Below are 20201 nucleotides of genomic sequence, written 5' to 3'. Positions count from 1 at the left end.
GCCACCTGGATCCTTCCCTGGCTTCTTTGAGCTTCAGCCTTTTCTCACTAGTCAGTGAGGTCTTCAGAGGACTGAGAGAGGAGGTGCGCCCTCATGGTACGTGCCTTGGGATCACTGTCTTCCTGCAGGCACTGTAGGAATGGGTGTCACGAATCCCAGAGCTGGACTCCTTGTGGGCACATGGGGACATGGGAAGAGGTGTGCTTAGGGAGGCTCCAGTGAGTGGTGCTGTCCCCAGCTCTCTGCTTAAGGAGCAGGTCCTCTGTGCTGTCACCTTGGCCACAGCACATGGTCACCCAGAAAGCCTCCCTGGCAGAGTGTCCTTGCAGTGGCCTTGACGGTTCACAGCCCCTAGGTGCTGGCAGCCTGTGGGATGGTGCTTCTGAGAAAGTCGCCTAACCCTAGGACTCTAAAGTCTGAGGACTGAGTTTGAGGATTTACATGGTCACAAAGGACCAGATCCCTGTAGATTTTGTGTCAGAGTTTGTGTCAGGCAGTTTAGGAGTCAGGGGGAAGGGGTCATTTCAAAGCCATGGGCACTTCCCACCATTTCTGGCTTAGCTCTCTTTTCATGGGGAAGTCCGTGTCCCAAAAGTGCGTCATCATGTCTCTCTGGTTGTAGGAAACAAGACTTGGGAAGCTCATCAACGACGTCCGCAAGAAGACCAAGAACGAGGAGCTCGCCAAGCGGGCCAAGAAGCTGCTGCGGAGCTGGCAGAAGCTCATCGAGCCCGTGCACCAGAATGAGGCGGCGCTGCGGGGGCTGGCCGGGGCGGCCGGCTCGGCCAACGGGGGTGCTCACAACTGCCGGCCGGAGGCAGGAGTGGCCGGTGCACCTAAGAGTATCCATGACCTGAAGAACCGCAACGACATCCAGAGGCTGCCCGGGCAGCGGCTGGACAGGCTGGGCAGCCGCAAGCGCCGGGGGGACCAGCGCGACCTCGGCCACCCCGGGCCGCCTCCCAAGGTCTCCAAAGCTAGCCACGACCCCCTGGTCCCCAATTCATCCCCCCTCCCCACTAATGGTATCGGCGGAAGCCCAGAGAGCTTCCCCAGCCCCCTGGACGGCAGTGGGCACGGCAGCCCTGAGGGCAGCCGCCTGGAGCGCGGAGAGAACGACAGGCACAGCAGCAAGATCCCCGTCAACGCCGTTCGGCCGCACACCAGCTCCCCTGGCCTGAGCAAGCCCCCCGGGCCCTGCTTGCAGGGGAAGGCTTCAGTGCTGCAGCAACTGGACAGGGTAGAGGAAACTCCGGGAGCTCCCCACCCCAAGGGGCCCCCTCGCTGCTCTTACAGTCCCCGGAACTCACGGCATGAGGGCTCCTTTGCCCGGCAGCAGAGCCCGTACGCATCCAAAGGCTCTGTGCCCAGCCCCTCACCTCGGCCCCAGGCACTTGATGCCGCACAGGTGCCGTCACCGCTGCCGCTGGCACAGCCGTCCACACCCCCTGTGCGGCGGCTCGAGCTGCTGCCGAGCGCGGAGAGCCCAGTGCGCTGGCTGGAGCAGCCCGAGGGCCACCAGCGGCTGGCGGGGCTGGGCTGCAAGGCAGGGCTGCCCCCAGCAGAGCCCCTCCTGCCCCGGGCAGGGTTCTCCCCAGACTCCTCCAAGGCGGACAGTGACGCTGCCTCCTCGGGTGGCTCGGACAGTAAAAAGAAGAAGAGGTACCGGCCTCGCGACTACACAGTTAACTTGGACGGGCAGGTGGCCGAGGCGGGCGTCAAGCCTGTCCGGTTAAAAGAGCGGAAGCTCACCTTTGACCCCATGACAAGACAGATCAAACCTCTGACCCAGAAAGAGCCAGTGCGGGCAGACAGCCCTGTGCACACAGAGCAGCCGCCCAGGACAGAGCTGGACAAGCAGGAGGCCAAGGCCAGCCTCCAGAGCCCCTTTGAACAGACGAACTGGAAGGAGCTGTCACGCAACGAGATCATCCAGTCCTACCTGAGCCGGCAGAGCAGCCTGCTCTCGTCGTCGGGCGCACAGACCCCGGGGGCTCACCACTTCATGTCTGAGTACCTGAAGCAGGAAGAGAGCACCCGGCGCGGGGCCAGGAAGCTGCATGTGCTGGTGCCTCATGGCCCGCCCACAGATCTCCCAGGGGTGACCCGGGAGGTCACAGAGGACGATCTCGACAGAATCCAGGCCCATCAGTGGCCAGGGGTGAACGGGTGTCAGGACACACAGGGTAACTGGTATGACTGGACGCAGTGCATATCGCTCGACCCGCACGGCGATGACGGGCGGTTGAACATTCTGCCTTATGTCTGCTTGGACTGACCGGCTCGTCGGCCACAAAGTGCATTCCCACCTTGCAGTAGCCAGGGCAGGCGGGTGGCCAGGACCCAGCTGCCCCCTGCAGCTGGGAACTCGGGGTGTCCGGCCCAGGCGGGAGGGAGTGGGCGGGAGTCACGTGGTCTCCATGCTCTTCCCTCAAAACTCTCCTTCTTTTGTGAAATGCTGCTACCAGTTTACTAACAAAATTGCAAAGGAAGGACCACGCGGAAGGAAGGAAGGACGGCAAAGTGAGTTCAGAACTCTATAGCAGACCAGCTATAAAAAGCGTTAGTCCCCCACCCCGGAAGAGGTGCGGGTACTTCCAGCACCTGAATGCTGGGACCTCAGTTGCAGGCAGGCACAGAAAACCTGTGGGAGAGGTTACCTTTCACATAGCAACAGAAGCACGCATCTCATCTCTTTACGTTTTCTGTTCTTTAATTTGGCCCTGAAAGTCTGGGAGACAGTGGGCTGCACCGTGGCCTCTGTTCGCTCCCCACCCAGCCACTGTCAGGCCAGTGTTTTTCCATCGTGTGCTGGAAGCTTCTGGGCTGCGGCGAGCCACTGGCACCGGGCGGGCAGGCCCATTGGCCAGCCAGTTTGACCCACACTCCATGGGCATCCACCCATTTGTATCTGGTTTCAGTTAAAACCCAGTTTTTAAAGAAATGCTGCAAAAATTTAATTTTTCTCAAGTTTGTTTTTCTTCCCCTCTTCCATCTGACCACCAGCCAAAAAACCTTTCCACTCTTCCTCGTTTCTCTTTTCCCTTTTCCCTTCCTGCACACATCTAGAAAATTTCACCTTTCTAGAGTCCACCCCCGCCCCTGCCCCAGAACAATACAAAAGTTACCGCGGGTGCTACTGGTGTGTAAGCTGTACTGTTGGGCGAGAGGGAAGACCTGTCTGTACGCTGGAAACACTCATAACCATTCCTTTAGATTCGTTTGCCTTATGGTTATTTGTCATAAACGCGATTTGCAAAAACAAGGAGCCTTAGTGAATGTACAGTACCTAGACTTCTGTGTTCTCAGGACACAGAAGGGAGCAACTTTGCTATTTGGTCCAGTAAGTGGACACCTTGTGATATAAATGTGGAAATAAAAAAACCATTTGCACAAACCAGTCTGAGAATCGTTTCTCATTTGGGTCTTCACAGCCAAATCTGCCCTTTCCTGGATTCTGGATTAGCCAGGAAGTCCTAGACCCCATAGCCAGACTTCAGGGACATAGGGCAGGCAGGGCACAGCCTCGAATTGGCCTGCTATCCTGCTGTTGCATTTGGGGAGACCTGCACCTTTTATTCAGGGCCACCTGCTAGTTTGGAGTTACAGATTCCCAAGGACCACATCAAGCAACGTTATCCTACCTCACCCACACCTCAGCTGCCCCAGAGAGAAACCCTCCACAGCTCAGGTCTCAGTGACTTTTTGGTTTCCCCTAAAATATTTGTAGTTCTTACACAGCATGGCCAAGAGGCTCCTAGCTGTGTGTCTGGCAGCCCACCCCTTGGCCCTCACTGCCTTACAAACATACCTGGTTGGTACTGATTTTTAAAAAAACTTCCCCCTTGACTATAAAGTGATAATCTTTTAGTTCCCCTTTGTCCCTGAAATCAGAAGCTAAGACTTTGGTTTTCTTGTTTTTTCAGTCCAGAATAGGTCATCTTGTCCATCTGTACTTAATCTCACAAATGAGGAAACAGCTAAACCTTAAGAGGGGCAGCCCCACAGGGAAAACTAAAGGTTCCAGGGGGATTCCTTCTGGTCTGCAGGACTACAGTCAACCCAGAACTGAGAGCCAGCAGAGGTTTCTGACAAAGGCTTGGTGTGGGACATGCATCCCCCTCCCCACCCCTACCCCAAGAAAAGGGCAATGGGAGGGTGAGCCCCAAGGCCTGCCATCTACCAACTGTGTGGCTCTGGGCTGATCTCGTGCACCTGTCACCATTTGGGGTCTGAAATGCCTACCCCAGCGTTGTAGGAACTCAGATAAATGATAAAAGTTAACCACAAAAGCATGTCAGTGGAAGTGTTTGACACTCAGTTTTACTGTGGAGTGACTATAGCTACTTTTCTAAGTTTACTGCGCTTATATTCTCACCTTGGCCAGCTCTGCTGACATGTGGTATCCCAAGGATGTGAAATCTCAGTGACAATGGGTAAAAGGTACAGCTGGAGGATATTAGGGCCCAGAGGTTGGTGTCCTATCGACACCCCCTTTTCTGAGACCTGGGCTTGGGGACAGGTTGCTACTCCCCTTGCCCCTACCTGCAGGGACCACCACCCCTGTCTTAAGTATCCAGTAAGCTCCAGGACACATGTATTGCCTTTGAGAATACAAGGATAAGCTGATACCCCCAACGTGTGGGGGACCAAGTTGGGTTGCCACTTTCTAATTTGACAAGGATACTGTAACATGGAATTTTAACATTCCTCCCCAAAAAAGTTGGACGCACATGATTTTTGGAACAAATTAAAGTCCTTTAATTAGTATCGGATCATACTGCTGAAAACACCGACTTGTTTTCCTCCACTAGCGCCTGGGGCTGGTCTATACCGGCTGGTCCTTGGACATGAGCGGTCAGGGCCAGGCACCTCCTCCTCCTGCAGAGCCCTGGAGCCAGGTGTCCAAGAAAGCTGCCATGGGCCACGGCCCCCAAATTGGCCGGGGTACCTAAAACCTGTCGCTTCTCCTCTCTGGATTTGGGTCTGGCTGTGAAACGGGGATGGTAATACTTACCGCACAGCGTTCCTCGGATTCAGTGGGACGATGCCTGGGCCAGGCGGGTGAACTGAGCACGTCGCGGTGGTTTCCAGAACGCGCTCCCCGGGACCAGTGCTCCGGGGCTGGCTCCTCTGCCGGAGTCTGGCCGCCGGCGTGTGCCCCCGGGTTACAGAGCGTATTCAGCCCAAGCAGATCTTTTCGCAATCTGGTTTCTTTCCTCGAAAAGTCTTCTCTTTTACCCTAGGTGTCCGCCGCCGCCAGACCATCAGGAATCTGGTTAGGAGGCGCCGATGTACCGCCGACCGCGGCCCCTTGGTTTAGCCCGCGAGCTCGATCGCCCGTTCACAGACGCCGACGCGGCGGAGCCCTCGCTCTCTCGCCAGCCCATCCGCTCCTGCTGTGGCGCCCGGGCACCGTGACAGCCCACGTCTCGGGTAGCACAGCTGGGTTCCAGGTCCCCATTCCCTCATTCCGCTTCCGGCTTCGGCCCCGCCTCTGCCGGAAGCACATCTGACGGTGGGCGGGGCCTGCACTCGAAACGTGAGGTCTGGCGCATCAGCCGGCGCGCGGGGATGACGCGCAGCGGTGGCGGCCAATGGGGAATGGCGTTAGCCGGCGCGCCCGCCCCCGCCCAGCCCCGCCCCGGCCCGGCGTCGGGCCGTCGGACGGGCGGGAAGGGGTGGCTGCTGGGCAGGATGGCGGCGGTGTCGGCGGCGGCGGTGGGCTCGGGCTCCAGCGCGGGGGGCTCGGGCGCAGCGGGCGGCGGCGGCGGGGCGCGCGAGGGCGCGCGGGTGGCGGCACTGTGCCTGCTGTGGTACGCGCTGAGCGCGGGCGGCAACGTGGTCAACAAAGTGATCCTGAGCGCCTTCCCGTTCCCGGTGACCGTGTCGCTGTGCCACATCCTGGCGCTGTGCGCGGGGCTCCCGCCGCTGCTGCGCGCCTGGCGCGTGCCCCCCGCGCCGCCCGTCTCGGGCGCGGGGCCCAGCCCGCATCAGTCGCCCGGCCCGCTGCTGCCGCCGCGCTTCTACCCGCGCTACGTGCTGCCGCTCGCCTTCGGCAAGTACTTCGCGTCCGTGTCTGCGCACGTCAGCATCTGGAAGGTGCCCGTGTCCTACGCGCACACCGGTGGGTGCGGCGCCCAGCCTGGGGGGCGGCGGCCGGGGCGTGCCTCCCGGGGCTCGGGCACATGGGTATGAGTTCGCCGGCCAGGGAGCGTCCCACCGGGCTGAGAAGTCGGCAGAGGGCCCGCCAAGGCTTTTGGTAGGGGAGGGACACGCACAGGGTTCTCAGGGAGGAAGGGGGCTGAGAAGGGAGCTGGGAGCTGAGCTGAGCCGGGCAGACCACAGCTGTTGGGGTGGAACCCCACTGTGGAGGTGGAACAGGCTGCCTCGGTGGGCCCCGAGACGCGGGCAGCCCCCTGAGTGTCCTTCCTCTCTTTGCAGTCAAGGCCACCATGCCCATCTGGGTGGTTCTCCTGTCCCGGATCATCATGAAGGAGAAGCAGAGCACCAAGGTAACCCAAGGCCGGGGTTCTGGACAGATGGGGATCAGCGGTTGCCCAACTGGTGACGTGGTGCAGGCTGCTTGTCAAATAAGGAAGTCAGTGTAGAGGCCTCCAAAGGCCTTTTTACTGCCAGTGCTCTAGAATCACCGTGCGGGCAGTGGTATGTGGAGTATGTGTCCCTCTGTGATCTCTTCTCTGTGGTCTTAAGAACACTGTTGTCCCTCAGGTTCAATTTTCCTCCCTGTTTTGATTCCCTACCCAGGGTTGCTGGTAGGTGATGGCTTGGCCACATCTTGGCAAGGCAGCCCCTGCGTGCCCCTCCAGTGGAACCCGGGATGGAACAGAACTCTAAAACAGACAGGTTTTTACTTCTTTGTAAAAGGGAGTGGTCAGGGGATTTCTGGGACCAGAACCAAGATGCTGAATCAAAGGAGTTTGATTTGGGTAAAATCCAGCAAAGTCTTAGAAATTAAAACAGCCAGGAATTGTGATTGGGAATACAAGTGAAAGCAGCACGCACAACTAAGGGCTGCATAGGACGATGTGTTTGGCAGAGTCCAGGGTCTGTTGCAGATGCCAAGCCAGGGTATTTCCTGGCTTGGAGCAAGAGAAGCCATAGCTTTAGCCAGAGGCAACCTTGCTCCGTGTCTTTAAGTGGAAGTCGGACTCTTGTCCCAGCTGGAATCCATTTCTTGCCGGACACAGGACTTCTTTTCCAAGTGGCTGGTTTCTGGCATCTTGTATTTTATATAACTCAGAGCAGCAGTGCCCTGGATCAGCTTATAGAAATTGGGCCACTTCAGGCTGATTTTATTTTTTTATTCCAGCCTATCTTTATCCCAGAAAGACCTGCCTGTGCTCTGGGGCCCGCCCCGCCAGGGTGACGTCAGGGTGTGACTTGCCTCCCAGGGGTCGGAGTTGCCTGGGAGGTGTGCGGCTGCATCACCTGATATCACTTCGTGTTTATCAGGTTTCCCCGTTGTACAGGACATTGTACTCAGCTTGGGCAAGGAGCCGGAAACTTCACACAGTGAGAAACGACTGGGGATTGGTCCTCTGAGGCAGACAAACTAATGATGATGACGAGATAACTTCGTAGGGACCCACCCTGCCAGGCAGATAAGGCAGGTAGTCATCATTCCTGATCTCCGGAGAAGAAACAGGACTTCAGAGGAGAGAGATGCGCGCCAATAGTGGGGGAGCTGGAATTCAGGTCCCTCAGGCCAGAGCCCTTGTCCTGCCCTCCCAGGGGCATCACCATCACCTCCTAAGGGTGTTCCGCCTTGCCTTAAGAGTGTTCTTTGTAGGACAAGGTTGAGCTGGGAGTCAGAAGCACTAGGCATAAAGAATGGATCCCGGCCAGGCGCGGTGGCTCACGCCTGTAATCCTAGCTCTCTGGGAGGCCGAGGCGGGCGGATTGTTTGAGCTCAGGAGTTCGAAACCAGCCTGAGCAAGAGCGAGACCGTGTCTCTACTAAAATTAGAAAGAAATTAATTGGACAACTAAAAATATATAGAAAAAATTAGCCAGGCATGGTGGCGCATGCCTGTAGTCCCAGCTACTCGGGAGGCTGAGGCAGGAGGATCGCTTGAGCCCAGGAATTTGAGGTTGCTGTGAGCTAGGATGACGCCATGGCAGTCTAGCCCGGGCAACACAGTGAGACTCTGTCTCAAAAAAAAAAAAAGAATGGATCCCAGTGGATCCTAGAAGTTGGGAACTACTTAGCTACCAGGCCCTGGCACGTTAGACCTTCTGGAAGGCCTCCTATCATTCAGCCAGCAGGTATTGAGTACCTGCTGTGTGCCGGGCACCCAGATAGAGCAGCAAACAAGAACCCATGCTAGAATTGTGTCCAGTCTAACAGGGACCAGATGAGTGAAAGGACAGTTAGCGCAGGTGGCGAGCGCTCTGCCGGGGAAGCCCAGGCAGCAGCTGGTGGCAGGGGACACACAGCACAGGAACCTACGGGGTAGAGCTGGGTGGCCTGAGACCTGAGGGGAGATGTCGCCAGTGGGAGGAGGCATCCGTGGAGTGTCCTTGCCAGCAGTAACCAAGCTGGAGGAGCCCTCAATAAGAGGGAACAAGGGATGCTCTCAGAGGATCGAGGTTGCACTCCCTGGTCTGTTGGTGGCCGCTGAAGAGATCCATAAGGTTAGGACCAGTCTGCTCTGTGCCCCTGAGCAGAGGCTCTTGATGGGGGTGACGGTTTAGGGGTGGGGCTGCCCCAGTTGGTCTGATAACCTCCTGTCCCCAGCCACCCCCTAGAGCATCACTGCCATTGCAGAGGGGTAGGTGGTGTCCCTTTGGTGAGGGAGGAGAGAGCAGAGGAGGCTTTCATCTGGGCGTCTGTGGTGGGCAGCCCAGCTCCAAGCTGCCCTGTCAGCCCCTCCTGCTGTCTTCCCACAGGTGTACTTGTCACTCATCCCCATCATCAGTGGTGTCCTGCTGGCCACTGTCACCGAGTTGTCTTTCGACATGTGGGGGCTCGTCAGCGCCCTCGCTGCCACACTGTGCTTCTCCCTTCAGAACATATTCTCCAAAAAGGTATTTGGGCATCATCACGGATATGCATGGCGTCTCAGGGGTGCGTGGGTGGCAGACTGGTGGCATTTGAGATGCCAGCCGAGTGGCGATTTCTTAGCAAAAAAATCCTTACTGCCATTCTGCCGACCTTCTGTTTGCTGCTTTGCTTTTTAAATACTTTATTTTTCTATCATAAAATTAACACATGCTCCATGTGAAAAAATAGAGAAAAGCCCAATTAAAAAAAAAATTTTTTTTTTAATTTATTGAGCATCTACTATATGCCAGACACCATGATGGGTGTTCAAGAGAAAGAATCAAAAGAGACCTGTCCCCTGCCCAGGGATTTCTACTCTACTGAGTCAGATCACAGTGCAGTCTCCTAAAGACAGCTACTATCGATGTGGTGTTTCTTCTGCACATTTCTTAGAGTTACAGTATTATACATGCATTAGAAATTTTGCTTTGCTCATTTGCTATTTTATCATAGCATTTTCCCATATCATTAACAGTTATTGCTATTAACTCCTGTAACAATCACATGGTTTTCAGTACCACAGTTAACATCGTCAGGTCCCCTATTGGAAATACAGTTTATTTGCATCTTTTCTTTGTAATGTAGAAATGATCTTTGAGTGTGATGTTTTCCCGTCTCTCGGGTTATTTTCTTATGGTAGGGTTACAGTTCTCAGGTCAGAGAGTATGAGACATTTATGGCTCTGGTTATAGTTTGCCTGGTTGTATTCTGCAAGGCTATACCCATTTAGACTGAAACCAGAGAGACATCAGAGGACCTTTTACTGCATCTTCACCAGCATTGAGTGTTACTGTTTTTTTGTTTGTTTTTTCTTTCTTTTCTTGGTCCTTTACACATGGAACATGGTGCTTGTTCTGGGCATGTGCTGTGTGTCTCATCACAGATGCACTCGCAGGCTTGGTGTCCGAGGTCAGATGTAGGGGTGAATGTACAGTTGCTGCACTTGGGGCCTGAGTAATGGAGCCCTTTTACAGTTTCCATCAGCCTTTAAAGTGGCTTTCTGTCCTCAGGTGTTGAGAGATTCACGGATCCACCATCTCCGGCTGCTGAACATCTTGGGCTGCCACGCTGTCTTTTTCATGATCCCAACCTGGGTCCTGGTAGACCTCTCTGCTTTCCTGGTCAGCAGCGACTTGGTGAGTTGGCCGGCACTGAGAACTCACCCTTTTCCTAGACAAGTTCCAAAATAGGTGCTTCGTTGGGGAGCTACGGCTCCGTGTTGACTTTGGGGTGTTTCCAGGCATCTGCCAGCCTGCCCTTTCAACATTTGTGATGCCCTTTGTGATGACTCATGTTGCCCGCAGTCCGGGAGGAAGTGGGCTTCCTTTGTGTTTCCGTCTCTAGCGTGCTCGATTCCAGCTGCTGATAGCAGCTGCATTTATGCCGGTAGCATCAAGGAAGAAAAAAAATGCCAGCATAGGTGGCACTTTCCTGTCCTGACAGTCCAGTCCAAAGTCACTTTGACTTTTTAAAACTGTGCACAGCTCAATTTCTTCCCGGTCCATATTTCCATTTACTCCAAATGGAATCTTCCCACCACCTATAGGGTCAGCCTCCAGAGGATGTGTTAGAAACTAACACAGGAAGGCCAGACAAGGTGGCTCATGCCTGTAATCCTAGTGCTTCGGGAGGCTGAGGCAGGAGGATCACTTAATCCCAGGAGTTTGAGACCAGCCTGGGCAAGAGCAAGACCCCATCTCTAGAAAAAATAGAAAAATTAGCCAAGCGTGGTGGTGCGCACCTATATAGTCCCAGCTCCTCAGGAGGCTGAGGCAGGAGGATCGCTTGAGCCCAGGAGTTGGAGGTTTCTGTGAACTATGATGATTCCGCTGCTCTCAAGCCTGGGCAACAGAGTGAGACCCTGTCTCAAAAAGAAAGAAAGAAAGAAACCAACAGGTAACTGTAAAGAGGCCGGTGGGATTCTTCCAGGCCTAGTTAGAAAGGAAGAGTAAATGTTTACTGAGGACTTAATGTGGTCTAGCTGGATTGGTGACATTTCTTGTCTTTAATCCTTAGCACCACCTGTTGTAATGGATATTATCTCCATTTTACAGATGAGTAAACTCAGTTTTCTAACTTTGCTTCCACATTGATGAGCTGTAATTTCTCTCCTGGTTCCATCATCAACCAGCATTAGTTTGTTACCTTGAAGTCCTGTATAAGAAAGGCGGTTCAGCTGGGCACGGTGGCTCACTCCTGTAATCCCAGCACTTTGGGAGGCTGAGGCAGGAGGATCACTAGAGGCCAGGAGTTCAAGACCAGCCTGGGCAACATAGTGAGATCCTTGTTCCTACAAAAAAATTTAAAAATTAGCCGGGCATGGTGGCACATGCCTATAGTCCCAGCTACTCAGGAGGCTGAGGCAGGAGGATCACTTGAGCCCAGGAGTTCGAGGCTACAGTGAGCTATGATTGTGCCACTGCACTCCAGCCTGGGCAACAGAGTGAGACCCCGTCTCTAAAAAAAGAGAGAGAAAAGAGGGAGAAAAAATTAAAAGGGAGAGTTTAATGCTGAACTTTCCCTTTTAATTACCGATTTTCAGAGGAAAGTGTTGGAGCCTGCTTCAAATGTTGACCAGGGAATTCAGGGTTTTTTTTCCTTTTGGGGGGTGGGGGAGGGATTCTCTAATTTTTTTTCAATATGAACTTCGTGTATTTGTCAGTGAGACGAGTTATTATTTTTCGTATTTAAATTGTCCTGTCTTAGCCAGTGGAGCCCTTCCGGTTGGCTCCCTGCCTTCCAGCAGCGCAGGGAGCTTGGGGAGCTTTTGACTCAATGGAATGTCCCCTCCCAATGTACTTCCCATCCCTGACCTGCAGTCAGCCGCTGCTTCAGGAACCAGGGTTGCTATTAGTTGAGAACGGTGTTTATAGACACAATCCAGGAGCTCTGTGTGCTTTGCTTTTTGCATTTTTCATTTGTGTATACGAATGGGGGACAAGTGCAGCTTTGCTGCGTTGATACGTCCATTGTGGTGAAGTCAGGGCTTTCGGTGCACCCACCTGTGTGTGCTCGTTGCCGCGAGGTTATTGCTTCTAGGCCTTTGCAGTGAAAAACTAGGAAGTAAGTACTTGGGGAGGTGGCAGAGAGTTCAAAGGCATTAGTTCCAATTCCAGTTTAATATTCCAGGATTTTCACTGCTTCGATGATTTTTTTTTTTATTTACATCTCATTTCCAGTGTGCTTGGTTCCTCTCGTTTCTTATTTGCTTATTCTAGCCCAGTTATTCGTTTGCATTATTCCACCGAAAACTCATAAAATCGCTTCAAAGTGAGAACAACCAGAGCACTGAGAGAAGCCGGAGACTTCCGTGCCGCTCCATTTGTCCTTAGAACGTGTTCCGTTAAAGATGCGCCATCGGAATACTGTGTTCCGAGGTCACTTGGAATGATTGTGTTCACAGTGTGCCCAAGTCACCGACTTGTTATACGCTTGGGTTCATTTACTTCTGTTGTTTTCAATTTTTAGCAATTGACTTCCCCCCACACACTGAATATGTGAAGCCTTTGTAGTTCCAAAGCCAAACTGTGTAACAAGGTTTTTTCAAAGAAATCTGGTCTCTCTCCCTGCCTTCTCCCTGTCCCCGCTTCCCCCATAGGTGACAATCTTTATGCTCCTGGTTCACCCTTTCCATATTTTTTTTTTTTTTTTGGTAAGTAAAGCACATTTGCTTATATATTCATACCCTCCCTCCTTCTTACACAAAAAGCAACCTTTTTAGATAAAGAGCACTTTGTATCGGCGGGTTCTGTACCCGGGGTCTATACCTACGATTCAACCAACCTTGAATCAGAAATCTTCAGGGGAAAAAAAATAACAATACAAGAATAAAAAAAATAAGTTGTCAAATAGCTGGGCTATAAAAAATAATAAATAAATAAATAATAAGTGAAAAAACTCAATAGAATATAAAGCATTTACGTGGCATTTACATCAGGCATTTGAGCACTGTGGATTTGGGCATTCATGGGGCATCTTGGAACAACCCCCCCTCGGATACCAAGGGCAGCTGTACTACTGTGCACCTCGCTCTTTCTGCTCAGTAGGTCCTGGAGATCTCTCCATATCGACGTATAAGTTCTTTCTCGTTTGTTTTGCGGGCCGTGTCGTATTGCCAATGGGTTTGCTTCCGGTTCTTACCGTGTTCTATGTTAACAAGTCACTGGTGCTCGTATGTGTAGCCACACGGTTGTGAATATGTACACTTTTGCTGTGGGCCCTTGTCTTTGGTTTTTCTCGCATTTAGGACTTTTTTTTTTTTTTTTAGTTCTAGTGATTATCTTTTTTTGCCGTATCTACAGTAACCTCTTTTTCTTAGCTGAGGCTACATATATATATTTTTTTAAATATGAGTGGGCCCTTGTATGTTTTAACAGCAGCCCTGGGAACACATGGTATTCAACGATGTTGCAGCCTGAAGGTGGGGCTCCCACGTATCTGGGCTCCTCCCCTTTGTCCAGCATCTGCCACCTACACACATGCAGGAGGCAGGTTGGTTGTGCCGTCCCGTCCTGTGCTCCAGAATGGGAGAGCATCCGCTGGCATCTGGTGCTCACCGCCTTACCAAGAATTGAAGGCTGGAGCGGGTGATTCCCAGAGGTGCCCGGCCCAATGAAAGCCAGGCAGGGATTGCCGGATTCTGGGGCGGGCGTCCAGTTTTAAAATTTGGATAGAATGCACAAAACAGCTACGTGAGAACTGAAAAGTAAACAGTAACAGGCGGATGGAAGGGGAAGACCAGAATTCTGGGTGAGCACCTCTGACCCAGCAGTGAGTTTGCTATTCTTTTCCTTCCTGTAATCCAGCCCAGACTTGGGGCAGCCCGAAATGTGGAAGTAGGTACTGAGTGAGGACAGAGAAGCCCTCTGCATGGAGCTTGGACTGTGGGGAAGGGGATCCCTGGCCCTCAGAGAGAGGGGGAGAAATCCCCTGCTGGGATTCCTCTGTTTTCTGTTTTTCCTTCATTCTCTTTGTCCCAGGCCACCAACAGTCCCATTGTGCCGGTGGCAGCAGAGGCCCCCAGGCACCTAAAACCCTGGGAGAAGGCAACCTTCCTCTGCAGGCAGAGGAAATGCGGTCCTAGGAGGAAGGGATCAGCCCCGTTGCCTTTTTTCCCCCTTTGTTTATGCTCCCACTGCTTGGCCCCCAAATGGGAGTGAAGTCACAGGACGGACACAGCACGGTGCGGTGGTTAAGCCCCAGCATTCTGACTGGAGGACTGAAAAGGGGGAGCCCTAGGAAATTGGAAAGTACCAGGATGTCATGGAGAGGGAAGAGCTCGGGAAAGTGACCTCATCAAGCAGTTCATGGAATCCTGGGCTCCACCCTGAGCCGTGCCACGTGAGGATCAGATCCTAAACGGCAGACTTTGAAAACTGAAGACAGGATAGATTACTGACCTGGTTTGAGACTGACCATAGGGTAGCACACTCAGGATGGAGCCAAATGCCACTCCACAGACTTTGAAAACAGAACTGACGTTGGAACCACAACCTACAGAAGGCTGTTCAGGCTTGTAGTTAGTGTCAGTTGGCTGTCAAAATAACATTTCTTCGTAGGATTTAAATAAGACCCAGCGTCCTATAATATGCCAGATGTTCAAGATGCAATCTAGAATTACTTTGCATATGAAGAACCAGGAAAATTCAAGGTTGTGTGGGCAAAGAATCAGTAGATGCCAACAGTGAGATGACACAGATGTTAGCATTAGTAGACAAAGAAGTTAAAGCAACGATTATAATCATGCTCCAAGAAGCAAGGGCAAACACTCTGGAAACAAATGGGAAGAAACAGAAGATAGATATAAGAGCCAAATAGAAAAAAGCAATAACTTAAAAAGATTCATTGGATGGACTCATTAGCAGAATAGAGGTAACAGGAAGTAGCCAATAACTTGGAAATAGATCAATAGAAATTACTAAGTTTGAGCAATAGAAAAAGGTTAAGAGATATTGAACAAATGAGACCAGCCTAGGCAACATAGCAAGACCTTGTCTACAAAAAAAATTTTTTTAAAGATTAGCTGGGCATGGTGGCACACACCTGTAGTCCCAGCTACTTGGGAGGCTGAGGCAGGAGGATCGCTTGAGCCCAGGAGTTGGAGGCTGCACAGTGAGCTACGATGACGCCACTGCACTCCAGCCTGGGCTACAGAGCGAGACTCTATCTCAAAATAAAAAGAAGGAAGTCTGTCTCAGGTCTCATGCCGAGTGATTCTACTTAGGTGATAATCTCCAAAGACAGACTTACTGTGACAGAGACCATAAACGGTTATCAGCTCTAGGGGGAGGGGTTAGTACAAAGAAGCCCAGGGGAGTGTTTTGTCATCATGGGTCCCTATTGCTGTGGTGGTCACATGAATCAACACGTGTTAAAATGCTGCTTGAAGCTGGGCACTTTGAGGAAGAAACAGTCAATTTTATTACATGTCTATTTTTTTTTTTTAAAGCCAGATTGGCTGGGTTTCTTTCCCAGAGACAGATGTCTATGCAAGCTGAAAGAAAACAGCTTGGAAGTCACTATCAGTCACCCCAGGGAGGGAGTCCTGGGGGAGCCAGGCCGGCCGGCCCCGAAAGCATGCTAGTGGGCTCCAGTGCCTCACAGGGGCAGTTTGACTCCAGCGAGGTATCCAGCACAGGCGAACGGACTTGGATTTGGGGCTTCAGGTCTTCATTTGGTTGACTTTGAGGAAGTCACCTAAGTGTGTCTTCTCACCTTTGAGAGGACCATGTGATCCTTCCCTCTCAGGGGTGTGGAGATGGAATCAGGCAGCCGTCCTGTGGCAGCTCCCAGCCTGGCAGGGCCACCAGTCACCATCATCCTTGGGGAGGGGAGCCAGCTGTGGCCTGGGAATTGGCCACAGGGAGCAGCAGCCGCTGAGATGCTGGGACTTTGCTCGCTGGGCCCGGCCACTCTGGGTTCTGCCTCGGAACCACAGGGATGTCCCAGGACTCCTGCCTGGGTCACAGACACCGGGGAAACCGGCAGCCCTGCCTATGGCAGCCTCTCGGTTTTCCGATCGGTAGAACGCACGGGTACTGGGGTGAGATGGAGCAGGGGACGTGGAGGCCCGTGAGCCGGCCCACGGGCCTCCCGTTACCCAGCCCCAAATAGACGCCCATCAGTACTCAGCAGCTGGGCTGATTCTGGGTGGCGCCTCCCTGGTCCTCACCTGTCTGCCTGTCCTGGGACCAGCCCAGGCTCTTTGGGAGGTTCTGTGGTTAACCAGAGAAGCCTCATATTACTGGGGTCTTCACGCCCTTAGGGGCCACTTTCCCAGGACCTCCCATCCTCAGGAATGCACGTGTCCCGCAGGCAGACCCTTGCTCTGCTGACCCCGCAGCTCCTGGCTGTTCACTGTCCCGGTGCGAGGGACAGCTTTGGCTCACACCTTGCTCTGTGCCCCATGGGTACCTGGTTCCACCTCTCTGAGCCTCCACTTCCTCGGCAGGAGATGGCTGGTGATTATTGTGCTGTGCGTGTCGTGAGGGTCAGAGGTCATGCACACGACAGCACCCCTGGGCTTGCTGCCTGCCGACCGTGGGGCCTCAGTGAGACCCTGCGTCCCCTTCCCTCCCCCTGCCGTCCACTGACCTGCTGTCCTTGCTTCCCGGTGTCCACAGACCTACATTTCCCAGTGGCCCTGGACACTCCTGCTCCTGGCTGTCAGCGGCTTCTGTAACTTCGCCCAGAATGTCATCGCCTTCAGCATCCTCAACCTCATCAGCCCCCTCAGCTACTCGGTCGCCAACGCCACCAAGAGAATCATGGTCATCACGGTGTCCCTGATCATGCTGCGCAACCCAGTCACCAGCACCAACGTCCTGGGCATGATGACAGCCATCCTGGGGGTCTTCCTATACAATAAGGTGAGGCCAGGGTGGGGGTAGGGGCGACCCTTCAGTACCGGGGGAGTCGGGAAAGGAAGGGGCCTCCTGGGAGCTGGAGGGCGGGCTCTAGGTCCCAGCTTTGCCACTGGCTAGTTAGGCACGGCCCACCCTGCCGTGGCCGTCTTCCTGCATGGACGGGATCGCATCTCTCCAGCTGTGCCCTCGGGCCTGCCGTGGCTCGGCTGGGATTTCTCTCCCTCCTCGAGAAGGATCTGTGTGGTCTACTGTTAAGTACGTGGGATCCAGCAGGGAGGACCTGCCTTCCACATCACCCTTACCGCGTGGTCTGGTCCGGTAACACCCGGCCCTGCCCGAGCCCCGTCAACTTGTGTCGGCCTCGCAGCCTATTTGGCTTTGAATCGTGAGCTCCCCCTCGTTCTCCGGGTGTGTCTCGGCAAGTGAGCCGGACGTTTCGTTGCTCTCTTTCCTGTGCAGACCAAGTACGATGCAAACCAGCAAGCCCGGAAGCACCTCCTCCCCGTCACCGCGGCAGACCTGAGCAGCAAGGAGCGTCACCGGAGCCCCCTGGAGAAGCCCCACAACGGCCTCTTCCCCCAGCACGGGGGCTATCAGTACGGCCACAGCAACACCTTAACAGATCACTTCCAGTACGGCCGGCAGAGCTACCCAAACTCGCACAGTTTGAACCGTTACGACGTGTAGAGTCCAGAGGACAGGACGAGGACGTTCTGCGACTCCTTCCCCCACCCCCAGCAGCATCAGGAACTTCTGACAACCAGTGAATGTACAACCCAGCCGAGGGGCGGTGCGGAACTTCCTAACAGAAGACCATGGGCTTCCCTGCCTCCCGGGAGCAGCAGGAAGTCACGCCTGCAGTGGGGACGGCCGTAGGCTCTGGGCAGAGGCAAAGCTGAACAGAGACCGGCATTTGACGCTCTTTCTTCCTGGAGTCTGTCACCTGAGGGCTGTGTCCCTGCGGGGAGATCTTGGCCACATTGTACCTTTCGGTGTGGAATTACCCCCCGAGCAGCGTATTTCGGAGCTGTTCTGCCGTACAGATGACATTCGGGGCCCTGCTGGGGAAGGTGGGATCTCCATGGACGTGACCATGGACCTGGCAAGAGATGGTTTTTGGGAGAGGTGGGGGGGGGCGGGGAGCAGGGTGTGGGGTTTAACTCCATGACTCAGATGCACGGGACACAGGCGCAGAGCCGAGCGGACGAGGGGCCTGTTCATTCGGCACATCTCCAGCGTCAGAGATGGCCCCGGCTTCCCAGTCATCCCCGTGGCTGTTTGCAATTCCTGGCAGACGTTCCAAGTTCAAAAGCTGTTGCAATTAGCGTCCAGTTTCCTGGAGCTGATTCTTTAACCTGCAAGTGAGAGCTGGCGTCCACCCAGACCCAGAAGGAAGGGAAACGGCTCCCTCTCCTCTGCCCTTTTCCTCCCTTGCCAGAGCAGAGCGCTTCTCCCGGGGCAGGAAGAAGAATCGATCTTTAAGAAATCATGTTCAATATTTCAAGCTCTACTTATGTAGCACTTATTGTTTTTGCAGATAAGTCTTCCCTGATTCTCGATGACTGGGTAGGATGTTTGATAGGGAGACCTTGATTTTATGATGATGTTGCATTTTTCTAAGGGATATTTTGTAGTTGTATGTGTTTGTTTATGTCTTGATCCCCATGAGGGGATGACACATTAGGACTGGCTTATGGCTCAAAAACGGTTTTGTTTCTAAATCTTTAAAAACATGAAAAGTTCCTATTCGTGATGCCTGTCTGACAAATTTTGGTATTTAGTAGGAAGCAATGAAGTTGGAGTGTTTTTGTTTTGTGTTTTAGAGATAGGGTCTTGCTATGTTGCCCAGGCTGGAGTGCAGTGGCACCATCATAGCTCACTGTAGCCTCAAACTCCTGTGCGCTGTGTTGCCCAGGCTAGTCTCAAACTCCTGGCCTCAAGCAGTCCTCTCACCTTGGCCTCCCACAGTGCTGGGATTATAGGCGTGAGCCACTGCACCTGGCCACAGTGAAGTGTTTTGAACTCTTCTCAATGACACAGTTGCTGAAAATGGAATGAATCAAGAATATTAAGAATATTATCTTTTTTTTTTTTCAACAGGGTCTCATTCTGCCACCCAGGCAGATCATAACTCACTCCTGGATGCTCAAGAGATCCTCCTGCTCCAGCCTCCCAAGTAGCTAGAACTACAGGTGTGCACCACCACACCTTCCTAATTTAAAAATTTTTTTTCTAGAGATGGGGTCTCGCTATGTTGCCCAGGCTGGTCTCAAAGTCCTGGGCTCTAGCAGTCCTTCCTCCATGGCCTCCCAAAGTGCTGGCATTATAGGTGTGGCCCAATTTTTTTAAAAAAATCAACAGAAGTGCTAGCCACTTGCGCTAAATATTTTGCAGAATAGACAAGACCACAGTGTTTGGATTCCTTGACCTGTTTTTGTGTTTATGTTAGGGTCTAACTCACATCCTGTTTAAAAGGAGAAGGGGTGAGCACCAAGCTAGGGTTTGGTTTGCCAAATCAGATTCTTTGATCAAGAATAAGTTGGGGTTTTGGCAGAATCATATCAGGAAAATTACAGGACCCCAGTAGGTAACCCTGTGCGCCAAGGTCCCGGTTGTGGTCTCAGTATTTTCTGGCTTCATGAAAGGACCATGCCCTCTCAGAGGGGACTGCTGGCTTGACTTGTGAGGTCCTTGGGGATGGCTGCCTTCTTTCTAAAGCACCGTGCTGGTCTCTCGCCAGTACTCGGGAAGAGCGAGCAGGAGACGGGACGGCGATTCGCCCTTTATCTCTTAGAGGGTGGTTTCCTGTTCAGAGAAGAAGTGAAGCAGCTTATGTTCGACTTCTTTTTCTTTCTTTCTTTCTTTTTTTTTTTTTTTTTTTTTTTTTTTTTTTTTTTTTTTTTTTTTTTTTGCTTTTGATTGGACGTTTGTATTTAAGATGTTAAGTTTTGTCGGCTTGTGAATGGGCTACTCCCGAAGAGGTCACTGGTTCTCCTACTTGCCTGTGAGTTTCTGAACCACCAGCCTCAGGAGGGTCCTTGCTTATTCGTCTGTTATGTGCTTTATAAATACCTTGGTCCCGAGTTTTGAGATCATTGCAGTGTGAAGTGGGAAGAGGTGATCCCGGCGGGTGTTATTCGTGAAAAGAACTTGCTGTGCGCCTTCACCAGAGGCGGTAAGGTCTGCGACTGAAATTTTCTCCATGAACGGGGATAATTTTGCACTGTGAAGGTGTTACGGTAGTTGTCTGTATGATTATAGTACCTGATT

At 52.9% G+C, this 20201-nt stretch overlaps 2 protein-coding genes across 2 annotated transcripts in view; both read left to right on the top strand.

Moving 5' to 3' along the window:
* The window catches only part of MED26 (mediator complex subunit 26), a 47107-nt gene extending 43723 nt beyond the window's left edge, over nucleotides 1–3384 (top strand). The window contains exon 3 of the mRNA XM_012664251.1: nucleotides 623–3384. Coding sequence (XP_012519705.1) covers nucleotides 623–2278 — 1656 coding nt within the window. The 3' untranslated portion in view covers nucleotides 2279–3384. The remainder of the gene's footprint in view (nucleotides 1–622) is intronic.
* Nucleotides 3385–5697: 2313 nt separating this feature from the next.
* SLC35E1 (solute carrier family 35, member E1) lies at nucleotides 5698–18772 on the top strand. The gene is made up of 6 exons (XM_012664254.1): nucleotides 5698–6127; nucleotides 6445–6515; nucleotides 8913–9050; nucleotides 10077–10202; nucleotides 16689–16934; nucleotides 17391–18772. The coding sequence occupies exons 1-6, from the start codon at nucleotides 5698–5700 to the stop codon at nucleotides 17616–17618; spliced, it is 1239 nt and encodes a 412-aa protein (XP_012519708.1). The 3' UTR covers nucleotides 17619–18772.
* Nucleotides 18773–20201: the final 1429 nt, after the last annotated feature.

Source organism: Propithecus coquereli, unplaced genomic scaffold, assembly GCF_000956105.1.
Source record: "Propithecus coquereli isolate 6110/MARCELLA unplaced genomic scaffold, Pcoq_1.0 Scaffold877, whole genome shotgun sequence".
Taxonomy (NCBI): domain Eukaryota; kingdom Metazoa; phylum Chordata; class Mammalia; order Primates; family Indriidae; genus Propithecus; species Propithecus coquereli.
The sequence above is the reverse complement of the archived record's forward strand: the minus strand, read 5'-3'. Positions and strand labels throughout refer to the sequence as shown.

Bases quoted from the DNA above. Each gene is read 5' to 3' on its own strand.
- SLC35E1 (XM_012664254.1), top strand. From the start codon at position 5,698: ATGGCGGCGGTGTCGGCGGCGGCGGTGGGCTCGGGCTCCAGCGCGGGG. The intron at 6,128-6,444 runs GTGGGTGCGGCG...CTCTCTTTGCAG, and splicing joins CGTGTCCTACGCGCACACCG to TCAAGGCCACCATGCCCATC. The intron at 10,203-16,688 runs GTGAGTTGGCCG...CGGTGTCCACAG, and splicing joins TCCTGGTCAGCAGCGACTTG to ACCTACATTTCCCAGTGGCC.